This window comes from Typopeltis vanoorti, chromosome 19 (genome assembly GCF_054136105.1).
Source record: "Typopeltis vanoorti isolate ZY-2024b chromosome 19, IOZ_Tvanoo_1.0, whole genome shotgun sequence".
NCBI lineage: Eukaryota > Metazoa > Arthropoda > Arachnida > Uropygi > Thelyphonidae > Typopeltis > Typopeltis vanoorti.
The window spans coordinates 60,058,385-60,085,071 of record NC_143567.1 but is presented as its reverse complement, the minus strand read 5'-3'; the positions used below and the strand labels follow the sequence as shown (position 1 = coordinate 60,085,071).

Genomic DNA, 26,687 nt, shown 5'->3' with positions numbered 1-26,687 from the left:
GTTCACTTAAATTCCTCAAAATGTTTAATTTTGTGCCTAGAAAAAAGTCACTTAAGGTAGGTGGTATTGCTTAAGGATCAAATCTAGATAAGTGGGAGAGCTGCACAACTTCTGCATAGCCTTTAAGGAATGCTGAGAACCAACTGGGGCTTTGGACGTAATGTCCAATTCTTACTTTCATGTGGTGTGTCCCAATTAGTAGGCAGCCACTAGATACCAAATAAACTAGGATAGTAGTTTGGGACTTGGTCTACCAAATTATATTCTGTATCGGCTTAAGCCAGAAACAAACATGATTAAATTTCATCTAGGAAATGGTGTTGCTTGATTAAACAAGACCAGCTCTGTTTTTGTCAGGGAACCAGAGTGAACAATGAAAGGTTAGCTTCTGGAACAAATTCATTGTCAATAGCAAAGAAGTTGAATTGGCAAAAGAAAAGTACAATGTGGGCATAATTGTTGTTCCTGAGATGAAGAAGACTGAAATAAGTGAGGCAATAGTGATCAGGAAAAGAAAGGAGTAATGTTAGTATTCAACACCAAACACAAAGATAAACTTCATGATTAGCAGTAGTTTTAAGTAGAGTTATGTGGCCAGATTGCAAAATGGAGCATTGGACAGTAAATCATATTTGTGCATATGATTCCACAGAAGGTTCTCCTATGAAGAATTAGAGGATTTTTCAAGCTGTTAGAGAATTCAGCTGATATAAAACTGAAAATCTGGTCCTTGTTGGATATCCAAACACCAGACTAGTAAATGAATTCAAGGAATTCATTTACTAATCATTACTAACACTGTGTTTCAACATAAAGATATGTACATTACAAATTCACATGGAGAGAAAACACAAGAACTTGAAAAATAAAAAAAAAATTATTGACTATGTTATTGTTAATAATGATATCTTCATAATCCAGAATAAAAGCATATAGAAAGTTTGAAATTGGAAGTGATGATCACTTAGTTTTAAGCAGAACAAAAATAATATCATATTGAAAAAAAAAAATGCAAGAATGTTTCAAAAAGAATTAAAGTTGAGCAACTTTTACAAGTGAACTGCAGACTCAATTATACAAAGAGTATTCATGAAAAATAAAAGTGTTTAAAAACAAGAACCAAACTGTAGAGTCTCAGTTACAGACTTTGAAGAACATTGTGATTGATTCAGCTAAATCAGAACTTCATGATGGACACAAAGAGTTAGAGACAGTCCTGGAAAAGAAGAAAGCATTGAAAGTTTGTAGCAGGTTAGTTGATAAATACCCAATAACTGGTGATTGGGTATTTAGTGAAAAACATAGTGATTGATTCAGCTAAATCAGAACTTCATGATGGACACAAAGAGGTTAGAGTTAGAGGCAGTCCTGGAAAAGAAGAAAGTATTGAAAGTTTGTAGCAAGTTAGTTATTGGGTATTTCACCAGTTATTGGGTATTTGGTAAATACCCAATAACTGGTGACCCCTGATATAATGCATAGAACGTAAAACAGCTAATTGTAAAAAGTTATAGGAAGACTTTGTATGAATAGAGAAGATAAATGAGAACAGTGACATGAAAACTGAAACCAAAGATATTCTGGATATTTAGCGTAATTATTATGAAAGGTTGTTAAATGAAACAGGTGGTGACAGAATAGTATTAGAAAATATTTGTGAGGAATGCAACCAGGAATACATATCAGTACTTGAGGTAAGGTGTGGGGGAGCCATCAAAAAGTCTGAAATATGGAAAGAAAGACAGTTGGAGTAAATGATATTAGACCAAAGAAATGCTGAAATATTGAGATATAAAAGTTTTACAATGACTACACTGCATAATTCAGAAGGCCTGGTCAAATGGTTAAATTTCAGATAATTGGAGTAAAGCTCAGTTTCCCCATCTGTAAAAAGGAAAATAAAACTGAATGGGAGAATTACAGAGAAATTTGTCTGTTATGTATTCCAGGGAAAACTTGTGCAGACATACTTGAGAAAAGACTAAGTAAAATTATGGAATAGTAACTGGGAGAAGAATAAGTGGAATTCAGGAAAAATAGAGGTTATCAGATTTCCATTTTAAGACAAAAAGATAAGAAATGGTGGAAATATAACAAGTTATATATTCCCACGGTTGCTCTGTACTAAAGTTTTGTAGTTCTGAAAAAAACTTTGCATATGACAAGGTAATAGAAATGCTGTTCAGAACACAACCGTTATAGTAGGTAAATGGAATTATATAGAGCAATACAAAGCCTATATTTAAATTTTAGGTCAGCAGTTAGAATGAAAGAGGCACAGAAGGTAGTTTGATGTAAAATCTGGGGTAAGAAAAGGGTGCACTCTATCTCCACTCTTGATCATCATCTGTATGAATCATATTATGAAAAAAAAAGTGATATTAAACCTGTTATATTATACTTCTTCTTTTTCATCATTAGCATATTCCTGATATGTATCATCGGGGAGGAATGTACAGGATATTCAATTATTAACATCATTATTATTATTATTACACAGGTATCTCCATGCAGTCAGAAGTTCATCGCAGGAGATCAAATTATTCACAAACTAGCTAATTTTTACACCATACCTGTCATACTTTTTCCTTAAACTCATTCACAAAGGAAGCACACTCATAACCACCTCTGGCAGCCCATTCTTCCCATTCACCACCTGTCAAGCAAAAAATCTAGTCCTAACACCTTTATTAACCACACATGATAAATACTTTTATCATGTCTCCTCTCTTCTTTTTCACCTATTAACTAATTTTTGAAGCCCAAAGATAGTCAACCAATTGTCATAGGAAACATTGAATAGACCTGCCACAATCTTTGTCATTTGCCTCTGGATCTTTTCCACGATTTGTTCATTCCACAGAATCTGGGAGTACAGGTCTCTGTGCCGTAGTACAGATGTGGCCTTATTAAAGCCTTATATAGGGGAACAATAACCTCTCTATACCTGCTTGTTAATGTGTTCTTCTACAACCACATAACCTGATGTGCTGTTTTGGTTACCTTTGCAATATTTTGGTGGATAGAAGGAGGGGAGGTGATATGATTGAGACTTTTAAACTGTTGAGAGGGTTACAGGGTTGACACTGGGGAGTTCTTTCGCTTGGTTGAACAGCGGGAAGGAGTGATGACAAGGGGGCCATCCCTGGAAGTTACGAAAGGAAACTATGAGCAAGAGGGTGAGAAGTGGTTTCTTTGCATGGAGGGTGGTTGAACCGTGGAATGCATTGCCTGATAGATTGGTGAGAGCGAGAACAGTCAATGAGTTTAAGGAGTGGTATGATAGACTTTGTGTGTCCTAGGAGGGACCTCCCACAATGAGTCTTGATAGACGTGTGTTTCCTAGGAAAGACCTCCCGTGATGAGTCTTTTGACCCCTTGGAGGCCTAAATAATAATATGCCGTCTAAACTTCAACTCCCTGTCCACAATCACACTCAAGTCCCTAGCCTCATCAATTTCCTGAAGTTCAGTTCCATCAATATAGTACACAGCTTCTGAAGAAGGTGATGTATTCTCTTCCCAGAATACATCACCTTACACTTGGCCACATTAAACTGGCATCCATTTTTCCTTTGCCCATACTGCTAGTCTGTTTAAGTCTTCCTGCAGGATCTCTGCATCACCTTCATCTACTATTGCTCTTCCCAGTTTAGCATTGTCAGCAAACAACTGAATATTTCCTGTCAAATCATTTCCTATATCATTGATATACAAATTAAACAACAGAGGACCAAGTACTGAGCCCTGTGGTACACCACTGGTTACTTGCCTTCTCCTGGACTCGACTCCTCCATAAACCACTCTTTGATATCTGTCCATGAGCCATCCTCTAATCCAAATCATCAAATTCGTATTCATCCCCCATTTGCTCCAATTTATGCAATAGACTTCTATGTGGAATCTTGTTGAATGTTTTTGCAAAGTCTAGCGATATTACTGGCTGGCCATTTCGCTTATCCAACTCCATCATTCCAACTCCTCTATTATAAAAACAGTAAGCAAATTAGCAAAAAAGTCAAGACTTTCCTTTCATGAAACCCTGTTGTTCTTTATAGAATATCATATTCATATCCACCCAGTCCTGAATTCCTTCTTTCACCAATTTCTCAAATACCTTAACCACCACTCCTGAAACTGATTAGCCTGCAATTTACTATTTCTGCCTTGGAGCCTCCTTTATGTAGAGACTATTTTGCCCTTTATCCACTCCACTGACACCTTCCTAGTCTGATATGCCAATTCCACAGCTGTGTTTACATTGAGGTTCTGCAATATTTTAAGTACCTTCCTTTCTTCAACCTCTGTTTGTCCATCAGTCAATGTTACATCTGGCATTGCAACTTCACCACCTAGATGGCAAATCCCTGCAAAGTGTTCACTCAGTAATTCAACTATGTAGTTTATTTATGTTATCTCTCCACAATCAGCATTTTCAAAGTCACCCTTCCATAATCATTTCTCCTTTTATTTGCCACATAGCAAAAGAACTGTTCAGGATTTCTTCTGGCCTTATCAGCTATCTTTCTCTTATAATTAGCTTTGACCTTCCTTACCATTTGTGTCGCTCTTGTTGCCTGTTCCTTATACTACTATTGGGCATGCTGATCACTTTTTTCTTTATAATCCACAACCTTTTCTTTGTGTTCAACTCCTGCTTAATGATGCGTATTTCCAGATTTAACCTGGAAATAGGCAATAGAATTAAGAACCCATCTTTACTAAAAACTGTGCCTAAATAGCTGTGGGCACCTTGTCATATGCCTTTCCAGATCTACAAAACTTAATTACGGATCCTTTATTCCCATGATTTCTCAGTTATTTGGTGAAAAATGAATATCCGATCTTGATAACCTCTATTTAGCCTGAAAGGTTTCTCTTCCACAATTTTTCTCAATCTCTTTTCAAGTATGCTTGCATAAATCCTACTGGGAATACTTAGGAGGGAAATTCCTCTCATTTTCACATTCAACTTTATATGTAAATATGACTTCTGTTACTTCAACAAAATATTATGCAGTGAGACTTGGTATCACTTCATAATATTTTGAAGTGATACCAGGGTCTGGCTCCCACTGATGAGACCTCAATAGAGTAATCCTTCCCATAATGCATAGCATCATACATGTCCATAAGGATATGTGCATTGCATGATGGGATACTAAGGCAGGTGATGCAAAGTCATTAGTCTCAATATACGAGTTGCCCAGTCCTGAAATTACTTCAGGTCCAAACTTTGCTTACATTTGGATAAAGGATTAAACCAAGAATATAATTTCTTGGCATCTTTAATTTATAGTATAACTAAGTGAAAAAACTTCTAACAAAGAATAATAATAATAATACTGCTCACTTTTAAGAAATGAAATGCTAAATAAAGGGTGGTTTTGAAGAGCATTACCTAATATTTACTAATTTCTTTATCTGTAGCAGGAGAGGCAATGGCAAATAATATTTCATCTCTGGCAGATATTGCAAATCACACCATTAGTACAGATGGCTTTGTAGAAAATTCTTCCTTGCTTATGAATGATATGGCAGAAGAAAAATTTACAACACCAAGTGGAACTACTAAAATATTTTCATCTATTAAATCAAGAACCAACATAAGTCATAAGCCTCCTAATGTATTGATCTATACAGGAGAGGAAGTGGGTTCTAGTCCTAAATATTGCAGCATCAGAGAAAATCTACTTCTGTGCCTTAATCCTGACTGTTATACAGTCTACTTACTTACACCAAAACAGGTGAGAATATTTTTAGATCACTATAAGTTTTTTTTATGTATTATTTGAAAGTTTTCTATCGTCTCTGTTTTCTATGATTGTAATTAAACCACCTGAAATATGTAGTTCATTATTAAATAAATATAACAAACACGATTATACTAAGTCATTAATATTTTATGTTAATATAATTAAAACAAATACATAGTTAATTTAAATTGGAAATGGAATTGCATTAATTCAGCAGTTATTTATTTTATAATACAATATTAATAATAAATACATTTATCATTATGATTTAGATTAATAAAGTTCCATGGCAAGAAAATGCTGTTCTTCTAGTCATTTCTTGTGATTTTCTTTGCAAGAATATAATTGAATACATAGATCAGTTTATTGCCCAAGGAGGTAAGCTTATATGCTTTTGTACAGATCTGGGTCTCTCGCCATTTGGTGTCTCCAGTGTGGTGTCCTCAGAAACCAGATCCCTTGTGCGTGTCCAATACAAAAACTGGAAAGATGTTAATCTTTTCCAAGGAAAATGTGAATACAGAAGGACTGAAGAAACTAATAATGTTACTGTTCTTGCCTATGAATCAAAGCATAAACTACCTGTGATATATGAGTTTCAGCCTGAGAAAGGAAATGGAATTGCAGTGTTCTGTCAGGTATGATAAGTAAGTCACTTACCTGTAACATTCTGTTTTTTAAGTTATACTTGCTCATTTGTTTATACACACATACACACAATAACCCAGCTTGGTATTTTAACATTATGTAACTAGTTAAATTCTACAAACATTTGTATTTAAATTATTGTCTTCTTTGCAACAATCTGTAGTTTAAAATTCACGAGGAGTACTGATTCCGTGTTTGTAATAATTACAAACATGGAATAATAAATTAAATGATCAAGATTCTATCCAATTAATTTTGCAAGCAACTGTTTAAACAAAAAGTTATCATTTATTCAAAAATGCTGTGCTAAGTACTTATTTTATTATTATTAGGTTTCCACCAGTAGAGTTATTATTAGGTTTCCACCAGTCTGTTTAGGATGACAATGTCATAAACTCATGAATTAATCAAATTCATGCTTCATACCATTACATTACATGTAACTATATCAGATGTGTTTATTAGCAGTTTCGTGTTTGCTCTTCCCTAATAAAAATTTATGTAAAGAAGAAACATCATTGGCTGAGTTATTTTCACAACTGCATTCCTTTCTTCATTAAATGAATAAGGGGATTTTTACCCCTCCTTGCTATAGTGGAGGGTTTGTTATAGCAAATTTCCATTAGAATAACGCTGCCACTGTATCAGTTTGGCCAAGAATTTTTAATACTTTGTTATAGCAAGTAAAATTACTACAATAGGCTTGCTATTATGAGAATAATTGTGGAAGATAAATAAATTGCAAATAAAATGAATGATTAGTGTAATTAGTGCAGGATCTGCTAAGTTTTAATTTTTAAGTTTTAATTCAAATTTAAGCTATAAATTTGTTATAGCAAATTTCCATTAGAATAACACTGCCACTGTATCAGTTTGGCCAAGAATTTTTAATACTTTGTTGTAGCGAGTAAAATTACTACAATAGACTTGCTATTATGAGAATAATTGTGGAAGATAAATAAATTGCAAATAAAATGAATGATTAATGTAATTACACAGGATATGCTAAGAAAGAGGATGTTATGGAAGAGATATAAAGAACAAAGTACTTCAGCAGCACAAGAAGTATAAGGCACAGCCTAGGAAGGTGTGTAGTGAGGGAGAAGAAATTGCTATATGATAGGAGCTTGGCTGAGCAAAGTTAAATCCTAACAGAAGAATGACTTTATTGCTGGAGATAGAACACTGGTAACATCTGCAAAAATATCCTGGAAATATTCATTGAGTATTTTGAGTATTTGGTTATTGTATTTCATGTGTGTATGTATGTGTTCAATAAGAATAGGAAGGACGATAGATGACTGACAGTTCAGGAATATGAAATATTTAGAAAATTTAAGCAAATTTGCTTGATGTTAATAAGGTAGTGGGGCTGGATGGGATATCAATGCATACATTAATGTTCAACAAGCATTTGGCAATTAGAATTGTCAACAGACTCAGAAAAGTAGAAAGAAGGAATAAATAGTGGCACTGTACAAATAAGAATAACAAACACAAGTCACTGGTGTCTGACTATTGCCAGTGTGTATAGCAAACCAGTGACAAGTCATGAAGTCCTCTCTATATAATACAATGCCATACTAAAACATATATATACAATGCCATACTAAAACATATATATACAATGCCATACTAAAACAAATATAAAGATTTCATACCTAAGCTGTTCAGTTTATGTGGTTTTCTTGTGACTGTTTGCTGAAAACTTCAATTCCTGCCTAACCAAAAGTTGCAAATAAATGACTTTGCTTACTTTTATAAGATGGTCAGATTTAGCTGTGGTTTCTTTATATATTCGTAAGTGAATTGTTGATTAAACAAACTTTGTAAGTTTTACTTAATTCAGCATGATTATTTAAAAAGGTGATTTTAAATTATGATTAAAATTTATCATAATTTATCTATACAAAATTCTCATCATAAGAAGCCTATAAGGGGTGCTTAAGGGTCAAAGCTGTATAACTGAGAGGAGACCTCCACATAGCCTTTAAAGGAATGCAGAGAACCGACCAGGGCTTCTGACCTAATGTCCAATCCTCACCTTCTCGTGGTGCACCTGTTGGGTATCTACCTGGATACTGAACGAACGATGATGAGCTGGAAATTTGGGATTTAGCCGACCAAATTGTATTCTTATTGGTTAAACCAAAATACAAAATGATGGTACAACATGACAAAATTTCATGCCGGCTGGGGCATCGCCTGGTTAAACAAGGCCCTCCCCCCCCGTTGTTTTCACCAGGGAACCAGAGTGAACAGCGAAAAGTCAGCTACTGGAACAAATCTGAAAAAAATACCCCAACTCAACATCACCAGAGTTAAAGATCGGTACTATCAACATAAGAAGTCTGAATGGCAAAGTAATGAAGCTAGCTGAGGAATTAGATAAGTACCAGATCGACATAATGGGGGTGACTGAAACAAAAAAGACAAAAACTCGTGAGATCTTTCTGAACAGTAAATACAAAATGTTATATTCAGGCAAAGACAATCAAGGAAAAGGAGTAGCTATAGTATTCAACACAAAATACAAGGCTAATCTTCTTGAATGGCAGGCAGTCTCAAGTAGAGTAATGTAGGCAAATATGAGAATGGGGAACTGGACAATGAGACTTATTTGTGCCTATGGTCCCACAGAAGGTTCTACTAAGGTAGAAGTGGAGGAATTTTTTGAGGCTTTAGAAAAAGCAACTGACACAATGAAAAGGGAAAACTTGGTCCTTGTTGGGGGATCTATATAGCAGAGTAGGAAATGATTGTCAGACATACAAAAATATTTTGGGAAAATTTGGAGAAAAGAGCAAAGCTAATAATAATGGCAAATATCTGTTGGATTTCTGCTCAGGACATGGACTGGTTATTACTAACACCATGTTCCAACATAAAAATGTGCACAAATTCACATGGACAGAAGAGGCAAGGAATAAGAAAAGTCTCATTGACTATGTTATTGTTGATAGTGATGTTTTCTCCCCGCTGCAGGACACCAGAGTGTACAGAGGATTTGAAATTGGAAGTGATCACTATTTAGTCTTGAGCAGGATAAAATTGAATTTCATATTGAAAAGAATAACATGTAAGAAAGTTTTAAAGTGAATAAAAGTTGAGCAGCTCTCAGATGTGAACTGTGGACTAAAATACACAAAGATTATTGAAGAAAAAATGAAAGAATTTGGGAACAGGAACCAAACCTTGGAGATTCAGTGGCAAGCCTTGAAGAAAACCCTGATTGATTCAGCTAGAGAAGCATGTGGTGAAGTTATCTGACAAGGGAAATTAAAGAGGCAGTGAAGGAAAAGAAGAAACCATATCAAAAGTTCCTTTGGACTGCTTCAGACAGCTGTATAAAACAAACTGCTTGATAGAATGACTTGCAATTTCACATGGATTCTTATGACAGACGGACCAACTTAGAAAAAAAAAAATCGTGCCGATATTGTTGCCATCTATGGTCGGGGCTGTGAACGTTTCAGATCACCCATGTACTCTCCATCTCCACCACTCAATCCACCAAATACAGCAAACCACATCATCTACCAATGCCATCTACTGCTCCCCACTACCACCAATTGTATGTAATTTCACATACAATCATAAGCATCCATGTCTATGCCGGGATTCGAACCCGTAGCCTTTTGGCTGGAGAGTGGATATGCTAATCACCCGGCCAACCAAGCTGGCTATATTCCATTATATATTCCAAAATTTTAAACAGAAAACAATTAAGTCTTGCCCATTCATGTTAAATATCAGTATAATTTATATTAAAAATGCTAGCTTTCTCACCATCATATATTCTTTTGCAAGTACAGGTATACCTTGCTTAATCGGGATTTGATTAATGCAGTGAAATTAATTGCAGCAATCCCTTCATATACATGGCAAGAGTTTTAATTAATGCTCCTTTAAATGTACCATGCAAAAACAAACAAAAAAAAAAAAAAAACATGCAAGCCTGGAGGAGTGTTTCCTGTCTGAGAAAAAGAAAGTCATGAGTATGATGACATCATTTTTCCTATGAGAAATAACTTAGCTTTCAACGCTCGTTTTTTAGATAACCACCTGGTCATCCAAATTCTCTTAATGATCTGTGTGAGAATGTGAAAGTGTTATTTTTTTTGCCAAATAAGATATCGTTGCTAAAACCCATGAACATGGCCATCATTGCAACTTTCAAAACTTATTTTCTTAAAAAGGCATTCTTAAAGGCAGTAGAAACAACAATGGGAGAAAATGTGATTACACTCCAAGAATTTTGGAAAAATTTTAACATTAAACACTCAATTGAAAACATTCATGATTCGTGGGAGCAAGTATCTTCTAGCTGCATGAGAGCTGTTTGGAAAAACCTTTAGTCAGAATACGCTAATGACTTAGGTGGTTTTCAAAGTCCTGCGCACAACGTGGTTGAAGAAATCGTTGCAATTGGTGAATTCCTTGGTTTTGATGGTGTTGATGCAGAAGATGTTAAAGAATTATTGGATTCAAATTCAAAAGATTTGAGTGACAACGATCTTCTTGAAATTGAACAACAATGCACATATGAAAACAATGAAGAAATGGAATATGAAGATGAGGAGATAACAATCAAAGAACTGGATTGAATATTTTGCAGTTTAGAATTGCTTAAGCAGCAAGTAATGGATATGGATCCAAATGTTAATTGAAAATGCTTGTTTGCTGAAGTGTAGAGAGTCATTTTAATTGTTATTGTAAAATTTATGCTGATAAGAAAAAAACTAAAACTGTTCAAATGACTCTTGGTAAAAATTTTTTTGATAAAAAAAATTGTAACTAATATAGGTACAAGCAATTATTAAACATTTACTTTGCATTCATTTTTTATCTTTCCTAAAAGAGTACCACATAAAACGAATTATTACAGTAATCGATCATGGAAATTGTAATTTTCACCAACACAATGTTGACATACTTGGTAACATCCAGTGATTAATTAATCGCATTAATCAAGGGATACCTGTAGTCACAAACATTTACCTGCAAACTCTTCTTATTTTTGACTTGCTATTATTCTCTCTCTCTCTCTGTCTGTTTTTATTTATTTATTCATATGGAGTTTCCTCCCTTTTCTCCCCCATTCCTATTGGGGCGAGTTGAGTCCCCTCATGGAGGGGAGGGGGATTAAGTATGTATGGCTGTAGATCCGTGTGTTCATGGGGCCAGTTTGCCTGCTTGCAGGATGAAAAACCCCAGATAAACAAGCCGGGGGGGGGACCCTATTGTCCATGCCCAAGACCGGCTAACTTGGCTATGGCTGAGGAAGATCCTTAAACTCCTCACGTCAGCGACGGGAATCGAATCCAGGACACTCCTTCCCCAGGCATATGGTTGTGAAGCACACAGCCACTAAGCTAACTGCATTGACTCTCTGTCTGTGTGTGTGTGTGTCCATCCCTAACATGTTTTGGGATTTTTTGATTATTAATAAAGAACCTTGAAATTGTAGCCTGATTGCTCATGCAATTTAGTTTGAATATTGATTGTCTGAATTTATCTTTCAAATGAATAATGTTTCTCAGAAAAGTAATATGATATGCTTTCAAGATATATTTGCAAGATTTTTTTGATAAAGCTACAGGATGCTTAATTCACAACATGATTCTTTTGCCATCCACCAGTGACTTGGATTGTAGCAAAAAAAAAAACTAATTTAATATATCTGATTTATGTGGTTGATAGCTTCTGTTCAGTTATTAATATTATATTGGCAACTCCATGGAGTCCTTTGACTCATAATAATGTAGTGTTAAGTAAGGTAGGCCCTAAATATCATACCAGACACTGTCCAACATTCACACAATATCTTTCATATTTTGCTTGGAAGTCATTCACAGTCATGGCACCCATAGTGGACAACAGATTCTGGCAACCTATTCCTCTCATTTACCACTCTCTAAGCAAAAAAAACTAGTCCTTGCACCTTTGCTAATTACACTCTTGGTTCAATTTCCAGGGATGGCCCATAGTTCTCCCAGCACTGTTCTGAAAATTTCCCTCTGTATTAATCTTGTAAAAACCCTTCAGTAATTTCTGTATGTCAATCATATCACCCCCCTTTCCACCTGTCAACCAATTTCTGTAATCCACAAATCTTCACCCTGTCCTCATAAGCTTCATTCCATAGACCTGCTACCATCTCGATCACTTGCCTCTGGGTCCTCTCCACTTCCCCATCATCCTCCAGAAAACTCAGGTGACCATATCTGAACACAGTAGTCAAGATGAGGTCTTACCAAGGCTCTTTAAAGAGGTATAATAGCCTACTTGTCTCTGCTTGTTGGGTATTCTTAACCAGGTAATCTGATAAGCTGCTTTAGCCACTTTTGCAATATTCCCTCTAAACTTTAATTCTCTACCCCAAAATCTCTGGCTTCATCAATTTCCGGGGATTACAGTTACATTAATATGGTACACAGTTGGTAATTAATCTTTTTGCTCCAAAAGGATTTTTGTTATCTTCCTGGAGGCCTAAAGTGGTTTGAAAAAGTTCCATGCTTGGTCTCAACATCAAGGTTTTCAGATTATCTAACCCTTTCATAATTCTAATGTACAATAGGTTTACAACTTTCACTGGTGAGATACATATTGAAAAACAAATAATAATAATAAATTATTCAAATTTGAAAACCAACAGATCATTTCCCAGTCTTTCAGAATCAAAAGTTGGTTGATGTGATATCTGTTATCTAAAGATAAATTTAAACCTTTTTACATACTCTACTCTGCTTTTCTTTTTAGGGTGGAAAGTAATGTCTTATAATATATGCAAATTGATGTTATTTATTATAAAACATACCAGGTGCATTTGGAAGCTGATCCTCTTGTTTTGTGCACAGAAAATTCACTCTTTTCCCAATTGAAACAATCCAACCAAATTCGACTGGAAATACTTTGTGATGTTCTTTCCTCAAGGCTAAAAATGAACTGTGATCTTCAGGCTCAACCAGCACTGACTCCCTCTTACCTCGGAACAAAAAATCAGGTGAATATTGTTAAACATTTAAAATTATGAAATTAATTTCTTAAAATTTTGATATGTTTATAAATTAATTATATGCACTGATGTTTAAATACACATCACAAAAGCTCATGCTAGAGGCTTAATAGAGTGAAACAGCACAGGATTAAAAATATTATTTAATTTTTCCAATATTTCGTCTCAGTCACTAAGACATTGTCAGGGAGTACAATATGAGACTTGTAACACACACAAAGGCAACACAGAAACTAAATGAAACACATGGAGGAAAGAATAAAATCCTGACTAGGTGAGGTGTCCTTTTTTTTTTTTTTTTTTTTAAACTATTCATATATGACACTCCATCATGTGGCTCAGCTCTGTAAATAGGATTAACATTTTTCTTGTAGCTTCACCTTGTGATTATGCTGATACAATGATGATGGTCTGTTAATTTCTTGCTGAAATATTTGCAATAATAAAACTATTATTTTTTGTTCTTGTGAATATATGTCTAATTAATCAATACCTTCTTACAAGGGGAAGGGCTGAAAAGTTCCGATAAACACTGAGAACAAAAATTATATTAAAGCAACTGATATAATCACAATATCTTAAAATCCTTTGCCCCCTATGTTTCATCAAATTGTAATAATTTGTTCTTTTTTCTTTTAGGATATATATAAGAAGAGTTGTTTTAATATCATTTTTGTTCTAGGCGTTCATCAGAACTTTTCAGGCCCCCTTCCCTTGTATGTTATCATTTTCATAGCACACATTCATTATTCACATTATTTGTTGTCCTAAATTTCAGTTCTACCATCTTGTATTTGAGATACAGACTTTATTCTGAAAATTACGTTGACGTTACTATTTATGAAAGAAAAATACTATTAAATGAAAATTCTCTGAATTTGATTTGTCATTAAAAATTATCATTTAAACATGTCAGTTTATAATAAGTATGAATTTTGTTTATATTCTAGGATACACTTGATCATTTTCTTTTGAGCATCAGGTCTAAACTTCATAATGATATAATTAGAAATAAGAATTTAACTTTACATTTTGTGAATTTTGGATCTCAGAAAACCATACCAGATGTTTCTTCTGATATTCTTCCAGTTTTATATGATTATTCACCTTCCACTAAAATATCTTTTGATATGGATACTTATTTTACTCATCTAAAGACTAAAAGACTTGGAACGGTTCTGTTATACATTGAAGTAGTGCCAACAACAATGCATATCTTAGAGAGGTAAGATTTTAATTAAATGTGCAGTAATTAATCTGGAATAATTTATGAAATACTTTATTTATATTTCTGTATTTATTAATAAAATGTTATGTGCATTTAATAATTCTAATATAAATTTTGTATGATATAGATCAGATTCTAAAATGCAATACATTTTTAGTTGGTTTTTGTTCCTGCTGTTAATACTAAGATGGACCGTGTTGAAAGGCTTATGTGTTCGTTGCACACGTTGATTGGATTTTAACGATGTAAATGTGAACACAGATTGATAATAAAATAACTATTTATTAACTTAATTACTAATATTTCACTGGTATTCTATCCAGCATTTTCAGAGCACACAAACAAAGTTTGTTACAGTAGCGAGACAACTGCAATCCTGTGTAACGGTGGGACTAGTATGAGCAATTGTAGCATGCAACACAAAGATTAAAGTCCTAATTAGGCACCATCTAAGTTGGGAAAAAAAAAAGTTTATGTAAAAAATAGCTAAAAGTAGCTTATGTCATTACAGCCAATGAGAAAAATTCAAGTAATCTGAAACTTTTGAATTTAAGTATTCCTTACAAATTGAAGAATCCGCATTTTACTAATAGGTAGTCAGTAGTCATCACATCCACTGCTTAAAGTGGATTGCTGTTCATATCAGTCAGGTATCTCTTTAAAAGTAAAGAGATACCTGACTGATATTGGGATGTAGAATGCAGAACATCATTCTCCATTTTGTGATTATACAGTGGAAAAGATAAAACTCGAAAGAAGGGGGGAACCCCCCTTTAGAGTTTTCAAAATTCGAGTCATCAGAATTCAAGGAGAACCGGCCTACCAGTCCGGAACACGGGGGGGGGGGGGGGGGGGCACCAGGGAGCCCCCTAGTTTAAAAATAAAATATCATCTGCATGAAGAAGCAGAGTTGAATATATCTCCAAATTTGATACTAAGTTTAATGTCACTTTCCTTCATAATGTAATCCATATAGATAATGCATATGAGTGGAGATAGTGTGCACACCTGATTTTACACCATACCATCTTTCCTGTACCTCCTTCAGTTCTAATTGCTGAATTGCAACTTAAAAATTGACTGTGTATCGTACTGTATAATATTCCATTTACTGAATTTAATTGTAACATTTTGAAAAGCCTTTCTCTTGACAACTTGTATGCTTTTTCCAGATAATTGATCTTATCAACATTTTTCCCCTAAATAGTCTGTTATTTGTGAGAATTCCAGTATTGTCAGGTCTTATATTTCAGCCTTCTAAGGCACTTCTCACTGCATCAATCCAACTAGATCTTATTTTTCTGTGGGGCTTTTTTCTTCTCATCTTGACATCAACACCTCTTTTGCTACCCTTTCTTCTCCTATTTGTATTCAACTGGGATGCCAGTTGAATACAAACTGGCATCCTATACAGATGCTTGCTATATTCTCTTGATTTCTCAACTATTTGTCTTAAAAATTGCCCTATTTTTGCCAAATGTAGTTTGTTCTTTCTTATTTTTCTCAAGCATGCTGCCTAAATCTTATCTGGAACCTCAGTATTGAAAATCCTTCATAATTCAGTTTTATTTCTCTTTTTTATGGCCAGTGAGATCTCTACTCCAACCATCTGGAATTCAATCTTCTGATTTGGCTTTCTGAATTATACAGTGTGACACTAAAACTTTTATATCTCCATATTTGAGCATTTCTGGCTGAATATTTTATCAATGTTTCATAACTGCTTATGTCATTTTAGCAGTTCTAATCTTTTAAAGTAATTATTCCAGACATAAAAAATATTTTTATCTTCAGTTTTTATGTCACCTTTATCATCTCATATTCCTTTTACAATATATTCTTTCCTCAAGTTCAAAGTTTGTTTAATAACCTTTAGAATATTTTTCCATTTTATGATGTTTATCTCCTGTATTGTTTTGTTCAGCTACTTTTATTGCATAGCTTAGCTTTGTTACATTTTTCTCTGTATTTTCTCCTGCTGCACTAGCTAGGAATGAACTTTCAGTATGCTTTGTTTTTTCTGCAATTGTTTCTTTAACTTCTTAAAAATACAACGACGTTTATATTTTTCTATGCTTGCAAACAGTTTTACCACTTCCCTCCCCCATTGAGTCAGTCAATATTTTCTTCAAAAAAGCCAAAGGTTTGGTTTTTGTTTTCAAGCTAATTCATGTTTTCCTGAATAATAATTATATATACAGGACTATATATCTTGTATAGATGAGACTGCAGTTCACCTCTGAAAGCTGCTTACCTGATTATTTTTGAAACGTCTATAGATAGTTTTCTTTACAGTATGATATAGATTTTTAACCTGCTCAAAACTAAAGGGCGATTACTTCCTTTTTCAAGTCCCTTGTATAATCATATGATTTAGCATGACGATACCATTATCAACAACAATTATTATTATTACTTTATTATTCCATGATATGTTGGAAGTGTCATGTAATAATAATAATGACTTTTCTTATTTCTTGTTTTAATTTGATAGTAGTGAGCAATTCATTTCCTGAATAGGAAATGAATTGCTCACTTTACTATCAAAGCAAAGCAGCAAGCAATTATTCAAGCAAACATTATTGCTTGCTGCTTTGCTTTTCTCTCAATTTCCCCAAACATTATTATTATTATTAACACCAGACCTTCATGGAGTCTAAAGGTTCATCATGGGAAGCAAACACTGTTACACACAAAGCTCATTAAACCCATTCAATGTATCTGCATTCACCACAATGTCAGGCAAAGCATTCCCCTGACCAACCACTCTCCACGCAAAGAACCTACCTCTTATGCCTGTGCTCACACACCTTCCTTATACAACTTCCACATATGCCAACCTTGTTCTACCCCTTCTCCTATTCTGAAAAAAATTTCTTCCACATTAAACTGGTAACAACCCCTCTGGATGAGATTGTAAAGCTCCTTGAGTTTATAAAGCTTGTCGTTTTTTAAGTTAATATGATGTAAACTTTCATGTGGTACTATTATGGTACCCTATGCACCTCTTGAAGGACATATTAGGAATTCTGTGATGATTTTTAACATTTTGTAGGTCTTTCCATTAGTATACCTACTGTCAATTGTGCTACAAGAGATGGTTTTAATGAAAACAATACATACAGGAAATAAGTAACCTCATCCTATTTCCTTTACTTAATAGGTCCATTATTCTGCTGTGGCCAAGTATTTTGTTTGTATTCTTATAACTCTAATTTATGATAATAAGGACTGTGGTTTGTTATGCTTATCTTGTGTGTGTGTGGCTAGATTAGATTATGTGTTTTCCAGAAAAAAGGCCAAATTTCTTGTAGTGAAAATCTTACTATTTCATATGAGTCCAGCTAGCTAACTTTTCAGTTGAAAAGCTTTTATGAATAACCCAGGTCTTTCTATACAATGGATATTATCTTCATTGACTGCATGATAGAAACTTGGATAAATAATAATTTACTATAATTATTTACTTAAACTCTGACCTGTGTCTAATTATTTACTTTGTAATTCTGTAGCTTTCAAGATTATGCAGGTGTTGTTGCAGTTGCAAAACGACAAACAGAAGGCAAAGGTAATATATATATGTATATATATATGTGTGTGTGTGTATTTGTGTGTTCTCTTGCCATCAAAATTTGTAACGAGAAACATTATTATTTTGTTGACTTATAACTCTTTAGAATAAAAAATAAAATTATATGTTTACTTAATTTTGTTACTTCTGCTGAAAGAACTGCATGTAGAAGTAGATACATGAAAGTAGGATTCCACGGTTCTCTGTTCATGGATGCTATTCAAATTATATGATATATTAAATACAGTAACTTAAGAGAAGGTTAGTCAGTCTGCAGGTTATATAAAGTTGGATAGGATTATCAGTAATGAAACTGATGTAAGGGATCTGTTTGCTCATTGCAATTCAGAGTGGAATGCTATGTGCTACACTGGTGTAACTGTACTGTGGGAAGGGAAAGAGATAAAGAATACTGGAGTGGTAGTAGACAGAGAATTGAAGTTTATGAATTATATGGCAAAAATGGGGATCAGAATTTTTAAAAAAGTGGATAATCATAAAATAGTTTGTTTCATAATTGCATTATTATTTAGTGACATTATCACAGTGGTAAATTTTTAATAAAATCTGCCCAGTCAGAATCTAGAATCCAATTTTTTTTTTTTTTTTTCGCATTGAGAGTGGTGAGCAGATAGAGTGCTTTGTCAAGTATAGAGATAAAAGCACATGCATTTAATGTGTTATATGATAGACTTTGTAGCTGCAATTGAGGGTGGACTTTTCAAGATGAGTCTCTTGACAGGCGATTCACAGTAAAAAAAATAATAACTTTAGTTTACAATTAAGTCTGTGTATGTGTGAAGCTCTTGTTTATTACTATTATCATCCAGGTACCACTAGTGCATCAGCCAACCTCATCATGACCTTCACATCATCCTCAATAATAGAGTTCTGAGTGTTTTTCCTCTCAAATGCATCTGCAAAGTCACTATAGAACTGTCACTGTTTTATAGAAAATAGGAAGGTCAAATTTTTGCCTATCTTATGCATACTGAATCATCATAGAATTTTTAAATTATTTACTGAATACTATATTTTATGAAAACACTATATTTTGTCACAAGTAGTGAATTGTTTTCTGTTATCTGTTTAGATAATTTAAGCCATTAATTTAAAAGATTTAAACCATTTGACCTTCCTCTAATGTCTATACATTTTCCTTAAAGGTAGTTTATAATCAAATACTTTTGGGATACTGAGAAAAATTTGTATACATGTTTTACATTGTGCATTAATTTCAAAAACTCATTAATGGGTTTTTGTATCTTGGCCAGAATTGCATTCATTTGTAAACAATATAATTCTCTTTCAAATTAATCAAGTGATGAATCCAGAGATGGCTGGACTAGATGGATGGATCGCTTTTCCATTGCATTGTATGACCTTCCCCAATGGTGTTATTACATTTCCAAGAGGCACTAATGATGAGAAAGTATTTCTTTATGAAATCTAATGCTCCTTTCTTTTTCTTCTGTTTTCAATCACTTTGGCATATCCCACTGTTTCAAAATACTGATATCCTTTTGACACTACCTTTTTTTTGTCTAATTAGAACTTTCCAGTTGCTTATTTTGATGTCATATTTGCCCTGAGATTATTTTAGAAGTGCTTCTTTTTTGTTCTTCATTTTTAAGAAGATCTCTTTTAGAATGTAGCTATCTGGCTTATGGTGGAAGGAGTTATATAGTGTAATTTGGACAGTAAAGGTGATCTGTGGTTGATTTAGTAGAAATTTGAGGTTCAGTCAGTAACAGAACATCGGGTTTGGATGACTGAAGATGATTCATGTTATTTAAGTTACTATTGATGCCATAGATGTTGGTAAAGTGAATATGAAAGATTTTGTGTGTGTGTGTGATTTTTGAGTTTAAATTTATTTTTTTGAAATTTTGGAGGATGGTTTATTTTTTAGTTTAACTGCAGAGACATTATATCTATTTAGAATTAATTTCATGTTTAATATCACATAAAGGGAAGAGAAAGGAAACGTCCAGTGGGAGAAAATAGACTCTTGGGCATGTCACCCATACAGAGAGTATTCAGTCTCCAACCATAACATGCCCTCAACAGTGCCCCTCCCCTGCATACATTACATGGACTCCTTCGCGGCACAACCTGGAAGTGAGATTATGCACCAGTTGATCAGGAATCCTCTTAAAAGTTGCATTACCATCTGGTTCAGCCCTCTACTGTAACAGACTGCTTTACTGCTATAACCTTGAAATGGGAAGGTATTGAATCCCCTTCAGTATGTTTGGCATGCCCTCAAAAGGTATCACTCAGACTCCGAAGGTTGGTTTGGAGAGAAGCTAGAACTCTTGCTCTGGGAACCAAACATGGTGGTAACCACTTCATCACTTCTTATTTTTCCTTATACCTAATGTATATCTGATTAGTTGTCTACTAATTGCAAGTTTTTTTTGTTTTTTTTTGGAGGGGGCAAGTAATTGATTTTTCCTTGTTATATTTTTATCATCTCTGTTGGTAATAAAATGCTTCTCTTGGTAAATTACAGTATGCTAGTATAAATTTTTATTTCACCTAACTTTTTTGTCTTTTAGTTATGTTATTTCATGTATTAAAATATTGAATAGTAGTGGACTAAATGAATTACCCTCGTTCCTTCTTTATTTCAGTTAATTTTGTTTCATTATTGTATTACCTTATTACACATTTATTATCAGTATAAATATTTTTGATAAGTTTTACTATTTAGTATTTTCCTTTTCACTATTTTATTTAAAATATCTTATTATTGATTTTTCTATTAGTTGCAAATATTAATTCAATGCTTAATTTTACACATCTAAAACCTTCACCATTTAATGTTAGAGATTTGTTAATTTCTTGAATAAGTTTTGCAGATTTTCAAATAGTTGGAAATAGATTAATCTCTCTATAATTATTTGTATTTGTTTTGTTTTATATCTTTTTTAAAAAAAAAAAAAAAAATATATATATATATATATATATATATATATATATATATATAAAAATGGCACCGTAAGATTTTTCTCCATTCATCTTTTTTTTTTTTTTTAAACTTTAAATATTTAACTGAAATATTACTTCTCTTCCCCTCCCATGTTTTAACAGCTCATTTGACATTTTTTCTATTCTCACTGGTTTTTTAACTTTCTTAAAATGTTTTCTGTTTATTTTCTTATTTCTAAATCTTCATCTTTCAAGTTTTCAAGTAAAGTTAGTGTTTTTCTTTACTCATACAGTTTGGTAAAATGTTCTTCCCAGCTATTTCTTCAATTTGTTTGTATACTCACATAATTCACTTTGATACTGATTAATCTCCATATTTGCTTCTGTCTGCATTAAGTCATGCTTGAGCTGTTTTGGAGAATTATCCCAGAATTTTCATTTTTACTTCCCAAATTTTGTTACCAGTTTTATCCCTTAAACTTTTATATCTTTCATACTTTGCTTCATTAGATTTCTCTTGTAGATATGCTAAAAAGCCATATTTTTTCTTTTGTGCCAGTAGCCACATTTCATTTGAGAACCAAGGTTTGTCCACTCTTCCTTTTATTTCCCATTTAGAAGCCTGCCTAATATCAGCAGTTGTCAGTATAGATTCGTTATTCCACAGGAGGTTTTGCTGATGTCAGCTACTTTTTTGACAAATACTGTGAAAAAGTTTATAAAACTTCCATGCACTTGAGGTCGTCTGTTACTAGTCCTTTTGAACAAGTTGTTGTCCTGTATTCTTCCTTTCCCTCCAGCATTTTGTAAATGAGGGTCTAGGTTCCTCTCTCTCTCTGGTTGTCTTTTAATTCTCTAATCCTTATCATTTGTGAAATATCTCTTAGCCCTTGTTCTTTACTTGCTCTACTGTATATGAGTGAGCTTTCATTACATACAGCAGTTCATTCAGACTCTGTTGACATTATTTTGAATTTTACTTAGTTCAGAAACCTTGATATTACAAATGAACAAGGATTGGAATATTTTTGTGTATATCCTGCATCTTAAGTGCAGTTCTGTCACAATGATTACCTAGTAATCAATTTCATCCTATAATAAAACCTAATCCTATCTAATTTCTTGCGAAAAAAAAAAAATCTAACTGTATTGATCTTTCTATTTTTGCAAAAATAATAATCTCAGGTTACTTTTAGCATAATAATAAATCAGCAACTAAAAATCTGAATTTGTGTTTTCTGCTTCAGACCTGAATAATTTACTCCCACAAATCTTAATTCTGCCATTGGTTGAGCAAGTGAATGGAACTTCCTGTCTCCAACCAGTAGGTCATGAATTCAAATCCCCCCCCCCAGCATAGATGTTTGCAAATTGTCTTTATTCATGACCTGGTATGAGACCACCACCACCATCCTTCTTATTGAAGGCCTGAATTAGCTGGTAAAAATTCCATGTTTGGTCTCTAGAGTAAGGTTTCCAAATTATGTAATCCTTATTCTGCACATGGTACTAATTCACAAATAAGCTTACAACTTTTTTTTTGTATTTGGGTGGGATTCATATCCCATATTCATATTAAAAAAAAAGTGGATTTCTCTCACTTTTGGAGACTTGTTCCCAAAACTTCCTTAAAAATCCTAGATCCTCTTCAGCCATGAGAATCAGATTGATTAATGATTTTTGCTGATTATTCTGCTTCCTTGATACTGAAATAGTATAGAATTCTTTTCAATTCTATTCTTTGTTGCAAAAAAGAGTAAATTTCTCTTATAGATTCTTCCTGTATATTTAAAACAAATGGATTTAAAAGCAATGAATTTTAAGAAACATCTCCCATATCAAAATTAGTCCTAGTTTAATTTGGCATAATCAAGTTAATTTAATTAACATTAAACTAGATTAATGAGCAGACAGAATTTACATTTAAGGTATTCTTTGTACTTCTCTATCAGTAAAAAAATTTTTATATGAATTTGTACTGTGATTTTGTAGCTTTGGAATATTATTGGAAACCTTCCAGGTTCACAAGTATGTCAAGAGACAAATATCCTTATTCTAATTGTAATTTATATTGATTTTAATAATTAAAGAAATGTTACCTGTGCATTCTAAATTTACATAATATTTCAGGAAGAGGTTGTAATCAGTGGTTAAGCCCAGAAGGATGTGCCATGTTTACTGCACATCTTTCATTTAGCTTGAGATCAAAATTAGGACAAGCTCTACCATTTGTGCAGCATTTAATGTCATTAGCCGTTGTTGAAGCAGTCTGTAAATCTCCTGGCTGTGAGGTAAGATTATAAAAGATTCTTCTAGTTATTATCTATCTGCAAAACTTATAAATGGGATTAAAATTATTTATAAGCATTATTTCTAATTGTGTCAATATTCAAAACTTAAAAAAAAAAGTTACTGGTATCTTTTCTCAGAATGGATTGGACATTATTAACACAAACCTTTTTTTCTATAGAAAACTATATTCTATACTTATTCTATACTTCATATAGAAATCGTATAGCATCAGAAGAGTTGATAATAACTGAGATGACATCTCTCCTACCAGTTGGAGAGAGTGACCATATGGTTTTGACTTGGAAAATGAATAGACATCCAGGAGTATCAAATAGACGGGAACGTATGTGGAATTATAAAGCAGGTGATTATAATAGTCTTAGATGTCAACTTGGAGAAATTTCATGGAGGGAGGAATTGGAATTCCGGGATATCATTAGTGCTTGGGAAATTATGAAGGAATGTTTGTTAGCAGTAATGGTAAGCTGTATTCCACAAGTGAAGAAGAGGACACAATTTGGAGTAAAGTGGATGACAAGCATTATTAAACAAGAACTGCATGCGAAAAAGAGACTATGGAAGAGATATAAGGAGACAGGTGAAGAGAAGATGCATGAAGCGTATAAGACACAGGCTAGAAGAGTGACTAGTATGGTAAGAAGAAGAAACTGGAATATGAGAGATTTGCCCTAAGATCCAAAGAAAATCCTAGGGAATTTTTTAGCTATGTGGCCAGTAGGAGGAGAAATGACTGTGGAAGAATGATAGTGTGGGTTAAAAATGGGAAGAGAGTGACTGATGCAGAGGACATAGTGGAATTGTTCAATGAACACTTTAGTGGAGTATTTCATCCTGGAGGAGTCAATTTGAATACTAGAGGGATAGGGCAGGGTCAAGGTTTAGAGGTGCAGAAGGAGAGTGTGTTCCAAATACTGAGTACTCTGGATGTCAGTAAAGCTGTGAGACTGGATGGTATTTCACCACGAGTTTTGAGAGAATGTACTAGGAAATTGACAGTGCCTTTGACCTGGCTGTGGGAAAAGTGCCCATGAAATGGAAGGAAGGTAAGATAGTGCCATTGCATAAGGGTGGTAGCATACTGGAAGTGTCTAATTATTGGCCAGTTTGTGTGTCATCAGTAGTTAGTAAGATCTTGGAGAAAGTAGTGAGGTACCGTATACAGCATTGGGCAGATGAGGGTAATGTTATCTGTGAGAGTCAACAAGGATTTATGAAGGGGGCTCTCTTGTTTTAGCAATATGCTAGCCTTTTATAATAAAGTTACAAGAGCATTAGATGAGGAAAAGGCATATACTGCCATTTTCCTAGACTTAGCAAAGGCATTTGACAGGGTGCCACATGATGAGCTGTTATTTAAGTTGCAGCACATGGGTCTGGATGTCAGATTGGTCAGCTGGATTCAGGATTGGCTGTCCAATAGGTATCAGAGAGTTGTGTATGGTGGAGAAGTTTCGAGGAAGCAGAGGGTTACAAGTGGGGTCCCACAGGGCTCAGACCTATATTGTTTAACCTTTATATCAATGACATTGTCAGTGGATTGCAGGGGGATGTTCAGTTGTTTGCAGATGATGCAAAGCTGAGAAGGATTATTAGTAATAGTGCCGATGCGGAAGCCCTGCAAGAGGATTTAAATAAGCTAGATAGATGGACAAATGAATGGGGGATGTCGGTTTAATGCAGCAAAATGTAAGATCTTGAGGTTTGAGACACATCGATGGGACGCTGCATACTCTATGGGAGGAGTTAAACTGGAGGAAGTAGGGGAGACGAGATCTGGGTTTGATGATTGATAGAAACCTGAAATTTAGATGACATATTGCAAAGGTAGTGAAGGTAACACAGAGGATTGCTGCAATAATGAGAAGGACACTGAACTGCAGAGATAAAAGGGTTATCATTCTATTGTATGAGACTCTGATCAGACCACACTTAGACTATTGTTCTCAGATCTGGTCCCCAGGATTTGAAGGGGATAAATTAACTGTGGAAAGGGTACAAAGGCGGATAACAAAGATGGTGTCAGGACTGTACAATGTTAGTTATGATTATTGGCTGAGGGAGTGTGGACTGCAGAGTTTGGGATAGAAGAAGGAGCGGTGATATGATTGAGACTTTTAAACTGTTGAGAGATGGTTACAGGGTTGACACTAGGGAGTTCTTTCACTTGGTTGAACAGCGGGAGGGAGTCATGACAGTGGGCCATCCCTGAAAGTTACGAAAGGAAACAGTGAGAAAGAGGGTGAGGAGTGGTTTCTTTGCATGGAGGGTGGTTGAACCATGGAATGCATTGCCTGATAGAGTGGTGAGAGTAAGAACGGTCAATGCGTTTAAGGAGTGGTATGATAGACTTTGTGTTTCCTAGGAGGGACCTCCCTCGATGAGTCTTTTGACTCCATGGAGGCCTGAATAATAATAATAATTATTATTATTGTGCACGGATTTGGTCCCTTGATTTTGATGGTGATGAGGATGTATTGGAAAGTGTCCAGAGAAGACTGACTAAGGTGGTAACTAGTCTTTGAGATGTGGGATATGAAGACAGATTGAGGAATGCAGTTTGCAAAGCCTTGTGAATAGGAGGAAGAGAGGGGATGTAATTGAGACATTTAAGTTGGTAAAGGGTTGTTACTGGGCTAATGTGGAAGAAATATTTCTTAGAGAAGAGCAACAAGGGGACATCCCTGGAAGCTGTATAAGAAGGGTGTGAACAGGGGCATAAGTAGTATTATTATTTTATTAGGGTTGACATTAGGGAGTTCTTTCATTTGGTTGAACAGCGGGAAGGAGTCATGACAATGGGCCATCCCTGGAAGTTACCAAAGGAAACAGTAAGAAATTCATTCCACTTTGTGGTTCTTTACACTGAGAGTGGAATGCATTGCCTGACATTGTGGTGAATACGAATACATTGAATGAGTTTATAACACTGTTATCGTAGTTTTTGTGCATAACAGTGTATACCTCCCACAATGATTCCTTTGACTCCATGGAGGTCTGGTGTTAATAATAAAAATATTAAAAACATGTATTGAAAGAAGTCTACTGACATATCATTAAACTCAGTTAATTTTTATTTCTTGCTTAGGACTTGGATCTGAAACTAAAGTGGCCAAATGACATTTATTATGGTAATTCAGTCAAACTTGGAGGAAATATTGTGAATTCTACCGTGATTGGAGATACCGTTCATTGCTATGTTGGTAAGTTTTTTTTAAAAAAA

At 34.2% G+C, this 26,687-nt stretch overlaps 1 protein-coding gene across 1 annotated transcript in view; it reads left to right on the top strand.

The window, feature by feature from the left end:
* The window catches only part of Hcs (holocarboxylase synthetase-like protein), a 129,760-nt gene that overhangs the window by 80,706 nt on the left and 22,367 nt on the right, over positions 1-26,687 (top strand). Inside the window, exons 7-13 of the mRNA XM_090409137.1 lie at positions 5,430-5,746; positions 6,028-6,393; positions 13,227-13,409; positions 14,372-14,646; positions 18,162-18,217; positions 23,285-23,445; positions 26,553-26,667. Coding sequence (XP_090265263.1) covers positions 5,430-5,746; positions 6,028-6,393; positions 13,227-13,409; positions 14,372-14,646; positions 18,162-18,217; positions 23,285-23,445; positions 26,553-26,667 — 1,473 coding nt within the window. The remainder of the gene's footprint in view (positions 1-5,429; positions 5,747-6,027; positions 6,394-13,226; positions 13,410-14,371; positions 14,647-18,161; positions 18,218-23,284; positions 23,446-26,552; positions 26,668-26,687) is intronic.